An 18,833-nucleotide genomic window follows, 5' to 3' on the forward strand; every position below is an offset into this window, starting at 1 on the left:
CAGAAACACACACACACACACACAGAGCTGCTTGGTGCTTCTATTACCCGCGCATGCAGCAGCAGCAACAGCTCTTTCATTGCCAAAGGCGTTTGGGTTATTTATATCTACACATTACAAACTAAGCTTACATATAATACTACTCTTAAATGCGACTGTTGTTTGTGCGCATATGTTTTTACTCGTTCCTTTTGGTTGGCTGCTAACAGCTAATCCACCGGGGACAGGGAGCTCCTCCTTCGGTCAGATTTTCACTCGAGCGCGAGGATCCAGAGGCCTTTGAGCCGGGTAACAGCAACAGAGGAGAAGGTACATATTTTCAAAGCTCTGGATGGTGAAGTCATAACAGTGACTAAAAAGCAGAATAGAAGTAAAGTAATGCAAAGTGGAACAGAGATAGAGGCTCTATCTCGTTAACGTTAGCTAGCTCCATTCTCGTATTGTCGATTATATACTTTAATTCCTGTATAAACGGTGTAACGTTAGCGATGATGTACTGTCCAGAAAATGTATTTTCTTTTTAATTCTATGGAGACTGTGATTGACTAGTTTTATTAAGAGGGTGTTGTGTTAATGGTTAAAGAACTTAAATTCGAAAGGTTGCAAGTTCGACTCCCACAAAAAAGTGCGAGATTAAAAGTAACTTAAACTGCTAAATGATTGCTGGCACAATCAATAATTGCCATGATGTATCTTCATGGACATATTATTTGGTGGGCTGATGAATGCTAAAATACCTTGTTTTTGTATGTGTAGAATGTCAGACTCAGACAGTGATGAGGACCAGGGCCGACCATTCCATTTGACAGGGTTTCTGTTTGGCAACATCAATGAGAATGGACAGCTGGAAGATGACAGTGTGCTGGATACTGTAAGAAAATAAATAATTGCTCTTGATTGTCTCTTGATGCCAGCATGAGTTGTAAATTCACCATCCTACTTTTCCCCCAAACTTTCTATTTTCTGAATGCATTGATCTTATTGCGATTGTATACCATATATTGTGTATGTTTAGTCAGTGTAATCAAAATGTTCAAATTCAAATTTTTTGGTGAAATGACAGACTTCTCGCTGATGAGGTCACTTTGTAGTTGCAACTGCAAATCAGTGTCAGTGTGAACACCCTTGGAGAGAAGTTAAAATGAATGATGACCTTTATATTGTATACATGCTAGTCAACTGTCTCTTTCTCTTTCTCTCTATCAGGAGTCAAAGAAGCACCTGGCTGGTCTGGGCTCTCTGGGTCTGGGTTCGCTCATTACAGAGATTACAGCCAGCGAGGAGGAAACGGCTGAGCAAGAGCAAGATCAGAGCAACACTGATGCAGAGGGTCTGTATCTGTCTAGTTATTTGAGAAATGTCACGCCAAGCAATCAGATATGTCCATTTAGAGGGGAAATGTGATAAAAGAACCTAATTTGTGCAGTATTTGTTTTTGTTGATGTAGGTTGGGTAAGGAGCACCGACGATGCAGTTGATTACTCGGATATCAGTGAAGTTGCAGAAGATGAAACCCGCAAATACAGACAGGCCATGGGCAACCTGCAGCCATCACGGAAAACAGGTATACACAGGCACAAATGGTGCAGAAAACTCCGATGTATATGCACAAATTCATTACTGAGTCACTGACATGTGTATTTTGGTATGCAGATGAAGAGGATGATTACGATGCTGATTGTGAGGATGTCGATGCCAAACTCATGCCTCCCCCCCCTCCCCCTAGTCTGCCAATCCCTACCAAGAAAGAAGACACACCCACTCAAAACAGCAGTGGTAAATGAGACAAATAGATGAATAAATAGATGAATATGTCTGAAATTGTGTCACTGTTCTTCTTTTTTAATCATCTTTTTGTTGCTTGCCTTTTTCACTCTCTTCTTTCTTTGTAGTAACTGATGAGGGTGATGGTATTATCCTGCCTTCCATTATCGCTCCATCATCTGTGGGTGACAAAGTTGATTTCAGCAGTTCATCAGACAGCGAGAGTGAAAGCGATCGACCTTCTCAGGGTTCAGGGACAGGAGGACAGGCAGGATGTCTCACCCTTCCTCTTGCAGGCATTATGCAGAAAGATGCTGCTAAAGCCCTGCCTGGAGTCACAGAGCTCTTCCCTGAGTTCAGACCTGGAAAGGTGACTTCAGCATATAATGGCCCAGTTTCACAGACAGGGCTTAGACTAAGGCCGGGGACACACTGCAAGCGTGCCGTGAGCGTCTCGGCTGCGTGGCGTGTCCGTTTTAATTTCGGCTCCCATGTTACCCGGTTAGAGCTTGCATACTGCCTGCGTCACACGCGCGGTCCGAGCGGTGCAAAAAAGCGGAAAACGTGTGCATACTTCAAATACTATTTTTCATGCGACACGCGAGCGTGTTGGAAGCGTTTCTAGGCAAAATAGCATATTTATATGCCATTTTGACACAAATACATATTAATAAATGACATTTTCATGTTTGAAAGTCTGTAGGTTAACATAAATGCAGATATAGGCCTAATTGTAATAATAAAAAACAACATAATTATCGATTTTGAAATATTAAACCTGTCAATACAGAACAAAATATTCTGTAGCCATCAGTACCATATGTATAATGGCCAATAGGCTACTGCCGACGTTGTCTTTGCTGTATCAATAGGCAATATATTTATATTTAACATGAAGTATAGGGCTTCCCTGTACATTAATAGCAGCAGCAGCGCCGCGTCAGACACACTTCTGGTGTGCAATGACATAGAAAATGCCAAGCAGCCGCCCCGCGGCTAACACGCAGCAGAAACGGCACACTCACACCACGCTTGCAGTGTGTCTCCGGCCTAAGCCGGGATTAGCTTTCATAAATGTGCTCTAGATAAAAACATTACTGGTGCGCATCATGAGACAAAACAATGACAGTGACATATTTTAAGATATGCCAGTGCAAGTTGCTTTCAGTTAAAACAATTCAAACATGCATTTTAGTCTAGGACTAGCTTAAGCCTTGTCTGTGAAACCAGGGGAATATCTCTTTGGATTGCTCATTTACACTCCAGTAGTAGTTTGTTTGCAGTTTCATGGTGTTTTCATTTTTGATCTGCCAGGTCTTGCGGTTCTTGCGGTTGTTTGGTCCTGGTAAGAACATGCCATCTGTATGGCGAAGTGCTCGCAGGAAACGGAAACGAAAGCAGAGAGAGCCGCAGTCAGACACGGTTACAGGTGAAAATGAATTGCAACCACCTGAGCCAGGGGCTAAGAAAAAATCAGGATGGGATTATGAGTATGCACCACCTCCACCACCGGAGCAGTGTTTGTCTGATGATGAGGTAATACAGACAGACAACATTTCATGTCCACTTGACCACTTCAGAAAAGGGACCTATATTATGAGGCGCTCAAGAAAAAAACACACTTTGTCTTTTTGTCTGCCTTTTTGTAGATCACCATGATGGCTCCAGTGGAGTCCAAGTTCCTGCAAGTGTCTGGTGAAGGTGATAAGGTGTCTGAGATGAGGCCAAAGGTTGCTGAATGGCGTTATGGTCCAGCACAGCTTTGGTATGACATGCTTGGCGTCCCGGAGGATGGCAGCGGCTTTCATTATGGATTTAAACTCAGAGATGACCAACAGCAAGACCATACTGATACAGCAGCAAAAACAGCAACTCCACCAGCTTCTGAACCAGTCAGTGAGCAGGAACCACCCCAAGAAACACAAGCTGAGGTCAGTGTTGTTATTAGTAAATCAAGCTAAAACTGTTAGCTTCCGTTAATTGAAATAAAGCTCAAAGAAAATATAAATATTAGTTTAAAATTTTAACTTGAATAAAAATGAGAAATGTTGCTTCTGCGGGTAATTATTAAGATTATTAAATTTTTCTAATAATAAATTAAAGCTAAATAGAAGTAAAACGAATTAAATTGGAAAAAGCACTCAAAATTACTAATATTGAAGCAGCACTAGGTAACTTTTCAACCTTCATAATATATTTTCAAGACTCTTGTGATGATACATCGACTTACAATAGGTTGAATGACACGTCTGCCATAGCTTGATGGGGTCTGTATTGTTCAGGGTTCGTACGGGTGCTTGAAATCCTTGAAAGTGCTTGAATTTTGATGTTGTGTTTTCAAGGTTTGAAAAGTGCTTGAATTTTGGATAAAGTGCTTAAAAATGCTTGAAATTGTAACTATTTCTTTTACAAAAAATACCTATCTGAATAAATAGTTTGTTTAATAAATGTAGAAATAAAATGTTGGAGAGCCTAAAATGAAACCTGCTGTGCTCGCGATCTGCCTGTCTATTTCCGTGTGACTCCGCCCCCATGTTGTCGTTTCAATTAACGTTGGCTGAAAGATGCTAAATACGAATTTTGGATCAAACGGACACAAACCCCACGAAGTGCCTCCTGTAAAGTTTGCAAAAATACATGCAGCTTTTCACTATATGGGCGAGTCTGCTTTTTTGAGTCACATGAAAGGTAGGCTAAGTCATAGACTTTCAAGTAAGCTAACTAAAGTAGTTTACTGTAGCCTACACATTAGCGCCTATTTGTTTAACTTGCACTATTAACTGCTAGCTAGGAATTCGCATTAGTGACAGAGTATATGTATAATGTGATAATGTAAGATTAGCATGTCCGTTATGGCATGTTCATTTGTGGAATAGGCAGTGAACGTAGCCACAAATTAAAACCTACAAACATTAGCTCAGTGCATAAAAATAGTGTCAGATGAACACAAGTAACCATGGGCGTAGATTACGCGGGGGACGTGTCCCCCTCACTTTTAATAAAATGTATTTTCGTCCCTCGCACTTTTACTGGGTCTCACCGATGCTAGTCGACCCGCTCCGAGCGGGATCCGAACCGGCGTTACCTGCGCGGGGGCGGGCAAGTTAACAGGGACGCTAAAAACAGCTCTCTCTAATCTCGGTTGATTGCGCACTTCTTGAGGTCACGGTCAAATGTATTTACATAGAAACCAATGTGAATACATCAAGATTTAAATTCAGAGACAAAAAATAATCTATGCATGACCTGTCATTTTATTTGCATCTAAATATGAGGAGGCGCTCTCTCACGGAAAGTCCAAAAGTGGATTCGTAATACCCTGTCACGCTGGAGCTGCAGCTGAAGGAAAACAATCGTTATGATGATGAAACGTGACGACGACAATCAGACGATTGCGACAATATATATGCTTAATGTGTGTTTTTCAAGCCATCTCAATGTAGGCTATTGATTGACAATAAAGTATAGGCTATCATATGAATAATACAGCTTTTAATGTTTAGTATATTCTGCTCACCAAGGCTGCATTTATGTAATCAAAAATAGTTCAAATTAAAACAGCTTTTTTTCTATGTGAATATATAGTAATTTATTCCTGTGATCAAAGCTGAATTTATCATTACTCCAGTCTTCAGTGTCACATGATCCTTCACTAATTATTCTCATATGAGGATTTCATAATCAAGAAACATTTGTGATTATTATCTGTGTTGAAAACAGATGTGCTGCTTAAAAAATGTTGTGGAAACCATGATAGCCTACATGTTATTTTTCAGGATTCTTTAATGAATAGAAAGTTCAAATGATAGCATTTATTTGCATTCATTAAATAAATTATCATCTTTTGTAATATTAAAAATATCACTTGTGATCAATTTAATGCATGTCTGATCAACAAAAGTATTAATTTCTCTCTTTTTTAATTTTACCACAAATGTTTAGATGGTTTCCACAAAAATTAAGCATCACCATGAGCAGCACAACTGATAATAATCATAAATGTGTGTTGATGATCCGATCCTCATCTTAGAATGATTAGTGAAGGATCATGTGACACTGAAGATTGGAGTAATGATGATAAATTCAGCTTTGATCACAGGAATAAATCACACTTTACTATATATTCACACAGAGAACAGCATGGTTTACATTAGAATATATATATATTTTTACATTGCATAAAATCTATGGAGTGTTAATGCACAAGTGTTTGTAGGCTAGCATATAAACCAATTATAAAATTGGCACAAAAAAAGGAGAATAATATTATAGATATTAATTAGTGGTTATTGTTCAGCAGTGTATTTGATATCTTGCCCAATTAAAAGCAAGAGATGCGATAAATTATATTGGTCCAAAAAAAAAACCAATCATTTCTGTCCCCCTCACTTCTGAAAAGATGGCTACGCCCCTGCAAGTAACTTAGTGCTGTCAAAAATATTGATATATTTTTCGATCGGTCTGAATTTCGCACGGGATTAGACACATAATTCTACAAATTCCTGCAGATTTTGCGCTCATATCTGAAGTGGGCACATACCGTTATAAAGCCGACCTCTGACATACAAGTAAATAAAATAAAAAATAGCTAATTTTCCCAGCTTATTAATGGTCAAATACACACAAAAAATGTTACACTGTTCATCTGGGTGTGTATTAACGTAAATACAGTCGTAAACAGTTCAGAAGAATGAGTAACAGGAACAGTGTTTTGATTCCACACTCGCGTCAGGTCTTAAAGGGGCAGCAGTTATTCAAACTACAAAAAGACAAAAGATCACCTGCTGCTCTTTACTGATTATCTTGTGTAACTTTAACAGATTAATATGTATTTAATTTTTACAATAAAAATCCAATGTTATTGTAAATTTGATAACTTGTTTATTTTTTTTTATTCAGTGTCTCACCTGAATACAGTTAGACCTAGGCCTACCTGATTTATTTGTGCTATTGTTTTTGCTTATTTGTTCTTATTTTATTACTGTTTTCTCTTCTTTTTACCATTTGAAGTCAAGCTTTCTTGTGCTGTATGTAAGCTACTGCAACACAATTACCCCATTGTAGAACATGCACCGTAAGCATATTTGTGAGATAATTGTACTGGTAATTGATCAATGTTTATGGGGGAAAAAAAGGTTAAGCTTTATCATATAAAGTGATCTCTTCAGAAGAAATACTTGATTGCCTAGACTTTTAATAGACATACACACACAAAAAAGAAATTAATTAAAAATAGAAAAGGTCAATGAGGTACATGTGATTGACTGTCTACCTCAAAGACGAATGTTTTCATTTTTAAAATGTTCAATAAATGAATTGAAAGTGAAGTGAACCCGTCGAGTTATTTTGTTTAGGCTAATTGTTTTTACAATTACCCCAAAGGCAGGTTAGATAGTAAGCAAAATCTACTTAGACAGTGATACATTTAAAATAAATAAAACTTGTGATTTGTTTAAATATCTGATCCTTCTGCTTTACGAAACACGATTTTGGCTGTTTATAGTATTATTATCTTTTTAATGTGATGATAACACTAAATAATAATTTTGACAATGTATTGGTATGTAATTTACAGCGGTGTTAGGTGCTGGAAAAATCCTTAAAATTGACCTTGAAAGTGCTTGAAAAGTGCTTGAATTTGACCTTTGAAAAGGTGTACGAACCCTGATTGTTATTAATCGTACTTTTAAACTTCGGGTTTCGGGTAGTAACCCGAGAAAAAAAAGAACTACAAAATTCGACTGCTTTATGGCATATACGTCACTTCCACCACCACCCACACTTCCTTAAATTCGGACGTGCAAGCCCAACTTTGTTCGTCGGATAATATAGTCATGTCCGAAGCAGCACAGACCAGGGACGTGCACAGGATTTTTGAGGGGCAGTTGCTCTGACCTAAAAAAGGGCACCCCCAAACCGACCCCCCATCATCTGTCCAATTACATATTATTGTTATTGTCATTATCATTATTATTTCAACGTCCCCTAGTGGTATTTATGTTCTGCTCAGGAAAAATATTATATGTGGGGCTATTTTTTTTGCGGGGCGGTCTGGGGGTTCTCCCCGAAGAATTTTTTTTATTTCGTAGATGTGATTTCCTGCATTAGGGTGCGTTTGAGGCCATTTCCCTTGCCTATACCAATAAAAGAACTCACACCAGTCAATATCAATAGTCTAATAAAAAAAGACAATATTAATTTAACTGCCATCAACAGTTTATGATCGTCCTTTTGTTATATCTTTCTGACAACGTTAAAGGGGGGGTGAAACACTCAGTTTCAGTCAGTGTCATGTCAAGCTTGAGTACCTATAGAGTAGCATTGCATCCTGCATATCTCCGAAAAAGTCTTTATTTTTTTTATAATTACATAAGAAAGATGCGCTGTTCCGAGCCTTTCCGAAAAAAGCCGAGCGGGTGGGGGCGTGTCGTGTGAGCGGAGCTAAATAATGACGTGTGCTCGCTGCTGCTATTGTGTTGAGTCGAGTGCGTCGTAAAGCTGTGTCATCCCTAACAGCGGGAAAAAAACTTTATTCAAAATAAAAATATGGCTTTTAATCAGATACAGCCATACATCTATGATCCGGAATCAGACCCAGAGGCTGCAGTTGAACAGGAGCAGCAGCAAAAACGACTAGAGCAGGACGTCTCTATGTGGTACAAGTTATACACTAACTATATAATATGCTTAGCGGCTTGTGTTATTTACATATTTATACTTGAATTATATCGTCGTATTTTTGTCTTTGAAGGTGTACATGTGGGAAGTGCTGTTGTGCACGTGTGTTTGTGTGTTTACGCGTGGTTTGTGTAGACAGTAAGCGGACTGGTTTTGCACGGCAGGTTAAGTTAGTGTTTACATAGAAAGACACGGAATAGTAGCGCATTTGAATGAAGAAGCGTGCTTATTTAGTTCAACATATTTCCCCCCCTCTTTGTGTATTGTTGTTTGGAGTGCTTTTACAATACACAAACATAAAGTTACACATATAGTGGCCAGCTAAACAAATGTACACGCACTACACATCGCATGCTCCATTGATCAATTAACTATACGTGATCATGTTTGGGCTACTTGATGAGCATAGGCAAACACACAGACATTTGAAGCAGTCTCACTCACCGCCTGCGGTTCTAACGTTGGGACTGCTCCATCCTTCAGCATTAGGCGATCGGAAAATCCGGCGTCGAGCTGGGCCTTGTTTATGAAACAGTCGGCACCGAAATGCAGCGAACAGATATAAACATTCGCGCAACTCAGTTGCTGATCCGGAAAAGCAAATTACATCCACTGTTGCCTTAACGCAGGGTTTTTTGGGGAATCTGTGCAGGACTGTCTTGGTCTGGCAACCAAAAACGCACTTTTTTTGATGTCATTGTTAATTGTGCACATTATCTGTGCAGCGCAGCCTACAAGCCAGCGCTTTGATGGGCGTAGCCTGTTACTTTCGCTCTCTCCCTCTCTCTCTCTCACGCGCTTCCGGTAGAATTGTCCGTAAGGCCCATACAAGGAAATTCCGCCCCCATTAACGTCAAAGGGGACGCATGATCTCAAAAAACTTGCCGAAACTTATGACTAACCGGAAGTAGTATTTTTGACAAAGAAATACTCCCATCAAATGTCCACCTTAACTTTTGAAACTTTGTCTATGTTTAGTATGGGATTCCAAGTCTTTAACAGTGTAAAAAGATCAGTATGCATGAAACAGCATTTCACCCCCCCTTTAAGTCTCACCCGACAACCGCGACAATCTCCTTCTAGTGCCGCTCATGCAGGCTCAGCCAGGGTGGTTAGAAGGAATTTGGGTGCCCCAAGCAAAATGGACATGGCTAACCTTCTACAGATAAACGGGTAATGATTAAAAAATGTTTGTAAAACTTTAAGAAACCATTTTTAAAACATCTATAAACATTACATAGATAGACAGACCAAATATTCCTAACACTTTGTTAAGGGTTACTAGTTGGTTTGTAAACTGTCTATAAACATTATCTGGATGGTTATTATAAAGTTGCAACAGATGACTATAATACCTTGTTAAATAGTTAATAAACTGTACTTCAAAATGCAACAGTGTAAAAATTGCCACACAGAATAAAGTAACTGTTCAAGATCCATTGGTAACTTATAAAAATAATATCATATTTGCATAAACTGTTACTAGCCTACCATATATCCCGACACTAGCACATTAAGATAATCTATGAAAAAAAAAAATCATGTTCCTCTGCCTCTTTCTGGTTAAATAATGTTTATAATAATAGTTAAAGGGGGGGTGAAACACTCAGTTTCAGTCAATCTCATGTCAATCTTGAGTATCTATAGAGTAGTATTGCATCCTTCATATCTCCGAAAAGTCTTTAGTTTTATCATATTTATAAAAGAAATATGGGCTGTACCGAGTCTTTCCGGAGAAAACCGAGCGCCTGGAGGCGTATCGTGTGGGCGGAGCTAAAGAATGACAAGCGCGCAAAGCGGCCGGTGACGTCCTCAAGCGTGGAGAAACCCATCTCAGCTATCTCAGCTAATACAGATAATGATCCACAATCAAATCTGAGGCTGAAATAAATTGAACAGGAGAAACGGCAACATCAGGATGTCCGTCTCTGTGGTATGTACTGTATTTAGGGGCCTTTGTGTGCAGTTTATGAGGACATGATTCGGTTTATGGACTATTGTATGTGACTAGACCTTAGAGGTAGCAAGCAAAACGGTTTTGCACGTCAGAGTCAGAATAGTGTTATACAGAACAAAAATGGAGTAACCGTTAGCGCATTTGAATGACGAAGCACACGATCGTATCGTTTACTGATGTTTACTCATGCGACGGTAGCCAATAGCAGAGACATTTGAAGTTGATTTACTCACCGGCATCTTCCAAAGCAGGACCGCTCTGTCAAAAACACACTTCTTTGGTATGATTTGGTGAAGTCCTGTGACAGCAGTTACCGTGGAAATCCACTTTGCGACGCGACTGAAGCGATGCCTTGAAGCTTCCCGTCATTTCTGCGTTCAAATCGGTTCAAATGCAGCGCTGCCTTCCCGGAATGCTGTGCTGAAGTGTTGAAGTCGCTCGACATCACCCATAGGAATAAAGTGGAGCGCGGCGCGACATAAGTGTTCACGGACGACTGGATCTGCACCTGAGAGACTGTTTACAGCGTGCATTTCCTCTCTCTCCCTCTAGTCACGCGCGCGCGCACCCTTCCGGGAGAAGAGCCCGTACAGCCCATACAAGGACCTTCCGATCTATTTAACGTCAAGTAGACCCATACTCGAAAAAAACTCGCCGAAACTTGTGAGAAACCGGAAGGAGTATTTTTAACACAGAAATACTCCATCAAACGTCCAACAATAGTTTTTGAAACTTTGTCTATGTTTAGGATGGGAATCCAAGTCTTTAAAGGTGTAAAAAGCTCAGTATGCATGAAACAGCATTTCACCCCCCCTTTAATGGTATATTAACTATTCCAGGTTATTTATGCATAGCATAAACATAGTTAGTATAGCATGCTATGCCACTTTCATCAAAACCTATTACAAAGCTATAGCAATTTTATAGCATTAAATACGATAAACAGTTATTCTGGAACAGATCTGCGTCTTCCTTATCCCGTTAAAAAACATCTTACAGTATGTAACCATATTCCGTCCATTCGGGAAAAAAAGGTAACATTAGCTAACATAAACATATTTTTGCTAAACATAACTGCTGCAAAATTACACCATTTTTCTTTTCTGGCTTCCTAAAGCATAATTCCGCTTCATGATCGCCGAGGAGGTTTTGTATTTTGCCGGCAGCAGAGATCACGTGTTTGGGTGGCTGCTGTCAGCGATGACTGAGAGGGCCCCCTTGAGGGGGATTCCGATAACAGTGTCATTGCACTTTACTGCATTGACTATCAAAGGGGCGCTCAAGCAGTTTGTCGTTGCATTTTATTCTTAACCTGTCGTTGTCTTGAGGCCCAAGGCCAGCTCGGGGCCCCAAGCAATTGCTTGACTTTCACTTTCGGACGGGTACCCGAATATGGAAGTGAATGAAGCTTTGCGATTTTTATTATTATTATTTTTTTAATTTTTTTTTTGTATCTAGGCCTACGTGAAATTCTGCATCCATTGTACTATTTTTTTTATTTACTCACTGTGTATATTTTTACAACCCGCCCTGCACCCGCGACCATTAAATAGACATACGGGGTCCGCGGGTTATGAGACGACCCGCGCATTACTAGTTCAGGGCTATCAGGGTTGTCATGTCAACAAATGCACGCGCGATGGCATCTCCTGTTGTAGGAGCTTACGACAGTAGTTGAGGACATTATTTTTTCCCAACTATAGGGGGACCCCGAGAGCAAAAGTTGCCAAGTGCTGCTTTAATAAATATATTAAAACAGTATATAAAGAAGTAAATAAAAAAACAACACAGGTTGCGGTCTGTTCTAATGTAAGTTCTAATGTAAGAGTGGGCACAGCCATTTGCAAATTGAATGTGCAAGGCTTACGGTGAAAAACTAAAACAGGAAAGCAGTCCATTATGCTGCTTGATATTGCACACTAGCATATTATTAAATGTTTTTAATCATAAATAAAGTGATTTGTAACACAAATAGTTTTACCGTTTACTGTATATTGTTATAGTTTTTTACATATAGGGGCTAATGAAGTCTTGCACATTTATGGAAAATACCTCCTTTTGGTAAATCAGGGGTTTTACATTCACAATAAAATGACACGTACAGTAATAATCCAAAGTTTGATTGCTCATTTGCACTCCAGTAGTAGTTTGTTTGCAGTTTCATCAGTAGCCAGTAGTAATCAATTTCATCAGTAGTCTTAATTACAGAAAACTCAATTATTTGTGTCTGTGCTTTAATCTACGTGTTAGCAGGAGGAAGAGGGGTCTCCGATGCAGGATGAGTTGTTTTTAATGGTGACCCAGCTGCAGTGGGAGGAAGACATCATCTGGAATGGAGATGATGTGAAACACAAGGGCACTAAAACTCAGCGTGCTAGTCTGGCCGGGTGGCTTCCTACTAGCATGACCCGTAACGCCAATGCTTACAATGCTCAGCAGGGTGAGAGAACAGCCATAATGCAACAAATAAACAGAGAAGGTTATACATGCACAATTATTACATTGTCACGTATTCATATGTCCTGTTGGGATACTGGTGTGTGGAATTTTCCAGGTCTAAGTCGCAGTAATTCTCAGTTGGTGCCCCCAACCCCTCCTCCTTTGGTCAAAACTCCATCCATAACAGGTTCCAAAAGAGACAAGCATAATCATGATCATCAAGGTACTGTCCTGAGGTTAATGGAGCAAATCTACTCTATAGGGCTCAGAATAGAAGAAACTAAATTTGTATTTTCTTACAGTTGCTCATGAGGATGACACCCCCTGGTTCTCAATATTCCCTATTGATAATGAGGAGCTTGTGTATGGACGTTGGGAAGACAACATAATCTGGGATGACCAGAGCATGGACTGCCTTCCTTCTCCTCCCATTCTTACCCTCAACCCCAATGATGAAAACATCATACTCGGTATTATATTTTAAATTGTATGCCTAATTTTAAACCTTGAGGAAGTTCACTTACAATAAATCATTAATAGTTATTATTTTAGTCATTTGTACTAAATGATAATTACTTTGTGCTAGTGATTTTTCTTTACAAATGTGTTTCTGAACCTTTTTGACTGCAAGGTCCTCTATTGTTTACAACCATATTCAAAGGACTTTCCAGTTTTTCATTATGTACTGTAAAGAATAAATTTCTTTACAATTTCTACCTGAAAAAAGGATTTAGAGCTTTGCCAAACAAGAATAAAGTATATTCTTTATAAAGAGTTAATTTACATGACTTGTCAAGGTCCATAAATAATAAAAAGGCACATCCAGGTTTTCCAAGATTGAAGGAACCTTTAATCTTTAAAGAGATAAAATATGTTATCATGTTAAAATAAAATATCTTCATTTTTAGTTGTTATAGTTTGTTGTAATTCTTGCTTGCTTTGTTAGCCCCTAGTGGACCCTGGTCCCCTGCTTGAGAAACACTTCTTTACAAAATTAAAGGGACATTAATAAAAATATCAGAGTGTACATGGAAACTAACATGTTGACGTGATCTGTATTTACAGAGATCCCAGATGAAAAAGAGGAGAGGGCCTCTCATTCTCCTTCCAAAGAAAACAAAAAAGAGACAGCATTGAAAAAAAGTCGCATTCTGCTGGGAAAGACGGGCGTCATCAAAGATGAACCTCAACAAGTGAGTTAAAGAAAAATGGAGTGAGGAAAATAAGGCAGGGATGTAAAAAGTAGAAATGTGATGTGTGATGCTTTGTTTTACTCTAGAATATGTCTCAACCGGAGATTAAAGATCCCTGGAATCTGTCAAACGATGAATTCTACTACCCTAAACAGCAGGGGCTCAGGGGCAGCTTTGGAGGAAACATCATCCAGGTAGGGGTTTGAAACTAGGGATGCGATTAGGCACCCAGAGTTCATTCTGAATAATCTGGTCTCTGTGAGCCAAGAGCCCTGCATATTTTACTGTAAAATGACCCTCTAAACAGTGTAAGATTTATTTAATGCCATTTTCCAAAACAGTAGAACACAACAACATGATAATTGAATTGAATCATTTGATTTGACTTTCTGGTTTTGTTTTGCCAGTTCTCTACTATTTAGTTCTTCTGTGAACATTTCTTTCCTCAGCACTCCATTCCTAGTGTTGAATTGAGGCAGCCATTCTTCCCCACTCACATGGGACCCATGAAACTCCGGCTGTTTCATCGACCCTCCCTGAAGAAGTACTCATTTGGAGCACTGTCTCAGCCTGGCCCTCACCCAGCCCAGCCTCTTCTTAAACACATCAAGAAGAAGGCTAAGGTAGACTGATACAGCCTGAAAATATCTGTGTTTGTGAATGTGACAGTGAGTGTATGATCTTGTGTAATGTACACTGGCATGGTAAAGTTCATACTTGCCCTTAATTTTTCCTTTCATATTTTAAAATCTATCTTAGATGCGAGAGCAGGAGCGTCAAGCATCGGGCGGAGGGGACATGTTCTTTATGCGCACAGCTCAGGATTTGACAGGCAAAGATGGAGACTTGATTTTGGCTGAATATAGTGAAGAGTATCCTCCCCTTCTCATGCAAGTTGGCATGGCGACCAAGATCAAGAATTATTACAAAAGAGTAAGTCTCAAATTCATGCAGGTCACTGAGATATCCAGTAAGATTTAAATGACTTAAGTAAATTTGATCTTAGTCTAGTTCTGGGATAAACTAGATCAAGTCTGAGTCGGAGATCTGAGTCTCTAGAAGAGTCTTGGTTTTGATCTGGGTTTCTGAGTTTAGTCACTGCTGATGATGACATTGTCAATTATTCTGTCTGTAGAAACCAGGTAAAGACCCAGGAGCACCTGATTGTAAATACGGAGAGACAGTTTACTGTCACACTTCTCCATTCCTGGGATCATTGCACCCTGGACAACTACTGCAGGTAACATATGGACACAAACCTGTCACCCTCTGCCCCACACTCATGTTATTTTTATCACATTGTACAATTTCTTAAATTGTTGTTCTTTTAAATTATGTTGCACTTTTGTGTGTGTCACAGGCCTTTGAAAATAACTTGTTCAGAGCTCCTATCTATCTACATAAGATGCCTGAGACTGATTTCCTGATTATCCGGACAAGGCAGGGCTACTTTATCCGAGAGCTTGTGGACATATTTGTTGTGGGTCAGGAGTGCCCTCTCTACGAGGTGCCAGGGCCCAACTCTAAACGAGCTAACACACATATTCGAGATTTCCTACAGGTAGCACCAGCACCCATCCCTGCCTTTTCATTTTATTCTGATTACATGTTAACAAGTAGGGATGTACTGATACAGACACCAGTATCAGTATCAACAACAATACCACACAGCTTGTACAGTAAAGTGCTTGTGACAAAGAATCACTGACAAGAGAGCAAATAGAGAGCATGGATACCTATGAAGTAAATGTTGTTAAATGAATAGAATACCAAACAAATTAAATATTTATGCCTATACAGGTCCTTCTCAAAAAATTTGCAAATTGTGATAAAGTTCATTATTTTCCATAATGTAATGATACAAATTAAACTTTCATATATTTTAGATTCATTGCACACCAACTGAAATATTTCCGGTCTTTTATTGTTTTAATACTGATGATTTTGGCATACAGCTCATGAAAACCCAAAATTCCTGTATCAAAAAATTTGCATATCATGAATAGGTTCTCTAAACAAGCTATTAACCTAATCATCTCAATCAACTAATTAACTCTAAACACCTGCAAAAGATTCCTGAGGCTTTTAAAAACTCCCAGCCTGGTTCATTACTCAAAACCGCAATCATGGGTAAGACTGCCAACCTGACTGCTGTCCAGAAGGCCATCATTGACACCCTCAAGCCAGAGGGTAAGACACAGAAAGAAATTTCTGAATGAATAGGCTGTTCCCAGAGTTCTGTATCAAGGCACCTCAGTGGGAAGTCTGTGGGAAGTAAAAAGTGTGGCGAAAAACGCTGCACAACGAGAAGAGGTGACCGGACCCTGAGGAAGATTGTGGAGAAGGACCGATTCCAGACCTTGGGGGACCTGAGGAAGCAGTGGACTGAGTCTGGAGTAGAAACATCCAGAGCCACCGTGCACAGGCGTGTGCAGGAAATGGGCTACAGGTGCCGCATTCCCCAGGTCAAGCCACTTTTGGGCTACAGAGAAGCAGCACTGGACTGTTGCTCAGTGGTCCAAAGTACTTTTTGCGGATGAAAGCAAATTTTGCATGTCATTCGGAAATCAAGGTGCTAGAGTCTGGAGGAAGACTGGGGAGAAGGAAATACCCAAATGCCTGAAGTCCAGTGTCAAGTACCCACAGTCAGTGATGGTCTGGGGTGCCATGTCAGCTGCTGGTGTTGGTCCACTGTGTTTTATCAAGGGCAGGTTCAATGCAGCTAGCTATAAGGAGACTCATTTCATGCTTCCATCTGCTGAAAAGCTTTATGGAGATGAAGATTTCGTTTTTCAGCACGACCTGGCACCTGCTCACAGTGCCAAAACCACTGGTAAATGGTTTACTGACCATGGTATTACTGTGCTCAATTGGCCTGCCAACTCTCCTGACCTGAACCCCATAGAGAATCTTTGGGATATTGTGAAGAGAAAGTTGAGAGATGCAAGACCCTATCGAAGCATCCTGGGCCTCCATAACACCTCCGCAGTGCCACAGGCTGATTGCCTCCATGCCACGCCGCATTGAAGCAGTCATTTCTGCAAAAGGATTTCCGACCAAGTATTGAGTTCATAACTGAAAATAATTATTTGAAGGTTGACTTTTTTTGTATTAAAAACACTTTTCTTTTATTGGTCGGATGAAATATGTAATTTTTTTGAGATAGGAATTTTGGGTTTTCATGAGCTGTATGCCAAAATCATCAGTATTAAAACAATAAAAGACCTAAAATATTTCACTTGGTGTGCAATGAATCTAAAATATGTGAAAGTTAAATTTTTATCATTACATTATGGAAAATAATGAACTTTATCATAATATGCTAATTGTTTGAGAAGGACCTGTATAGTAGCTGTGGAGTGTGGACACACACAGCGGCACAGACGGCATCACTTTTTCACAAACATCGCTAGAAAGTTTGTAGTTCGGTCAGAGATGGCTAGAACATAGAAAGCTGACAAATTCACACAAAATGATGTCAAAATGTGGAGCAGCTCTTAATATTCACTGTGCTATTAAATTAAAAATAAAATATTAGACCAATAAAATGAACAGTGAAAGTAACAGTAGCTCCTACAAGACTGTAACAGGCATAATTAATAAATGAGTAAGGGAATTAAGGGAATATCTATTTGCTAAGTCAACTAATTTGATTCAAATTCTTTTGTTTTCTCTGCCCAATATTTGTTAAAAAATAAAAATGCAATGGAAATACAGATATCGGTACTCTGTATAGGCAAGTACTAAAAATTAAAGTATTGGTATCAGACTCTTTATGGAAAAAAAGTGGGATCAGTGCATCTCTTTTTATCTCTATTAACAAGAGATAAAAAGTGATGTATGGATGAGTAAAGTTTTAAAAATCTATATATACTATAGTATAGACAGTACTAATATGTGTTGGTGTATTTAGCATGAATGAATGAATGAGGCATTTATATAGTGCTTTCATATGTACTACTGTCCAGCCAAAGCGCTTTACACTCATGTCAGGGGATCTCTCCTCAACCAACCACAACATCCTCAGTATGTGCAAGTTAGAGTAACACAATTATGAATTGGTGTTGGGCCCAGCATCGAGCCCTGTGGGACACCTATAGAACTTTGAAATCCTGATACTTTGAAACACTTCTTGGGTTATTCATGGAGTGTATTTAAATAGTTTCTCTCTCTGTAGGTTTTCATCTATCGTCTGTTCTGGAAGAGTAAAGATCGCCCTCGTCGTATACGTATGGAGGACATAAAGAAAGCTTTTCCCTCTCACTCTGAAAGCAGCATCCGCAAACGCCTCAAACTCTGTGCTGACTTCAAACGCACAGGTGCACTTACTCTCATGCACACATGTTCATCTTAAATAACATTTTCAGATCAACCTTTATCACAAGTGTCATTTTCATTAAGAAATGTTAGAAATGCTCAGGGACTAGAAAACAGGAGGAACTCGGAGAAAGAAAAAATGTTTTCAGTCACTGTGTGTATGTTTTGTCAGACAGGAGAATTGACAGATGCATCAAGTACTTTTCCTGGTACTGGGAAGGTAGGACAGGAACAGAAAGCTAAGAAATTACACCAGATCACATAATTTTGCCTCGTTTTACACATACTGCGCCCATGTTAACTGGTTACACAGCCCTCCACAAAAAAAGACGTCTGCAAGATTTACGGGGAACTTGCAGAAAACAGGGATCTAAACATACAAACTTTCTATGCTGTAAATCGGATTAAATCCAGATGATTTTAGCAGGTTATAGATACAGTTCAATGTATTTTCTTTTAAAGCTGCAGGTCTGTTATGCAGCAGA

At 39.3% G+C, this 18,833-nt stretch overlaps 1 protein-coding gene across 8 annotated transcripts in view; it reads left to right on the forward strand.

The window, feature by feature from the left end:
• The first annotated feature begins 7 nt into the window (after positions 1-7).
• The window catches only part of taf1 (TAF1 RNA polymerase II, TATA box binding protein (TBP)-associated factor), a 30,048-nt gene continuing 11,222 nt past the window's right edge, over positions 8-18,833 (forward strand). For 3 of the 8 annotated variants that reach the window (XM_067438571.1, XM_067438573.1, XM_067438566.1), the window contains exons 1-19: positions 8-309; positions 757-871; positions 1,207-1,330; positions 1,448-1,564; positions 1,654-1,776; positions 1,893-2,134; positions 3,079-3,300; positions 3,414-3,695; positions 12,650-12,839; positions 12,954-13,061; positions 13,141-13,308; positions 13,904-14,031; positions 14,118-14,225; positions 14,481-14,654; positions 14,791-14,964; positions 15,167-15,271; positions 15,392-15,592; positions 18,209-18,350; positions 18,521-18,568. In XM_067438571.1, coding sequence (XP_067294672.1) covers positions 758-871; positions 1,207-1,330; positions 1,448-1,564; positions 1,654-1,776; positions 1,893-2,134; positions 3,079-3,300; positions 3,414-3,695; positions 12,650-12,839; positions 12,954-13,061; positions 13,141-13,308; positions 13,904-14,031; positions 14,118-14,225; positions 14,481-14,654; positions 14,791-14,964; positions 15,167-15,271; positions 15,392-15,592; positions 18,209-18,350; positions 18,521-18,568 — 2,770 coding nt within the window. In that variant the 5' untranslated portion in view covers positions 8-309; position 757. The remainder of the gene's footprint in view (positions 310-756; positions 872-1,206; positions 1,331-1,447; positions 1,565-1,653; positions 1,777-1,892; positions 2,135-3,078; positions 3,301-3,413; positions 3,696-12,649; positions 12,840-12,953; positions 13,062-13,140; positions 13,309-13,903; positions 14,032-14,117; positions 14,226-14,480; positions 14,655-14,790; positions 14,965-15,166; positions 15,272-15,391; positions 15,593-18,208; positions 18,351-18,520; positions 18,569-18,833) is intronic. The other 5 variants (XM_067438567.1, XM_067438569.1, XM_067438570.1 and 2 more) reach the window with 2 other exon arrangements.

This window comes from Pseudorasbora parva, chromosome 3, assembly GCF_024679245.1.
Source record: "Pseudorasbora parva isolate DD20220531a chromosome 3, ASM2467924v1, whole genome shotgun sequence".
In the NCBI taxonomy this organism is placed as follows: Eukaryota; Metazoa; Chordata; class Actinopteri; order Cypriniformes; family Gobionidae; genus Pseudorasbora; species Pseudorasbora parva.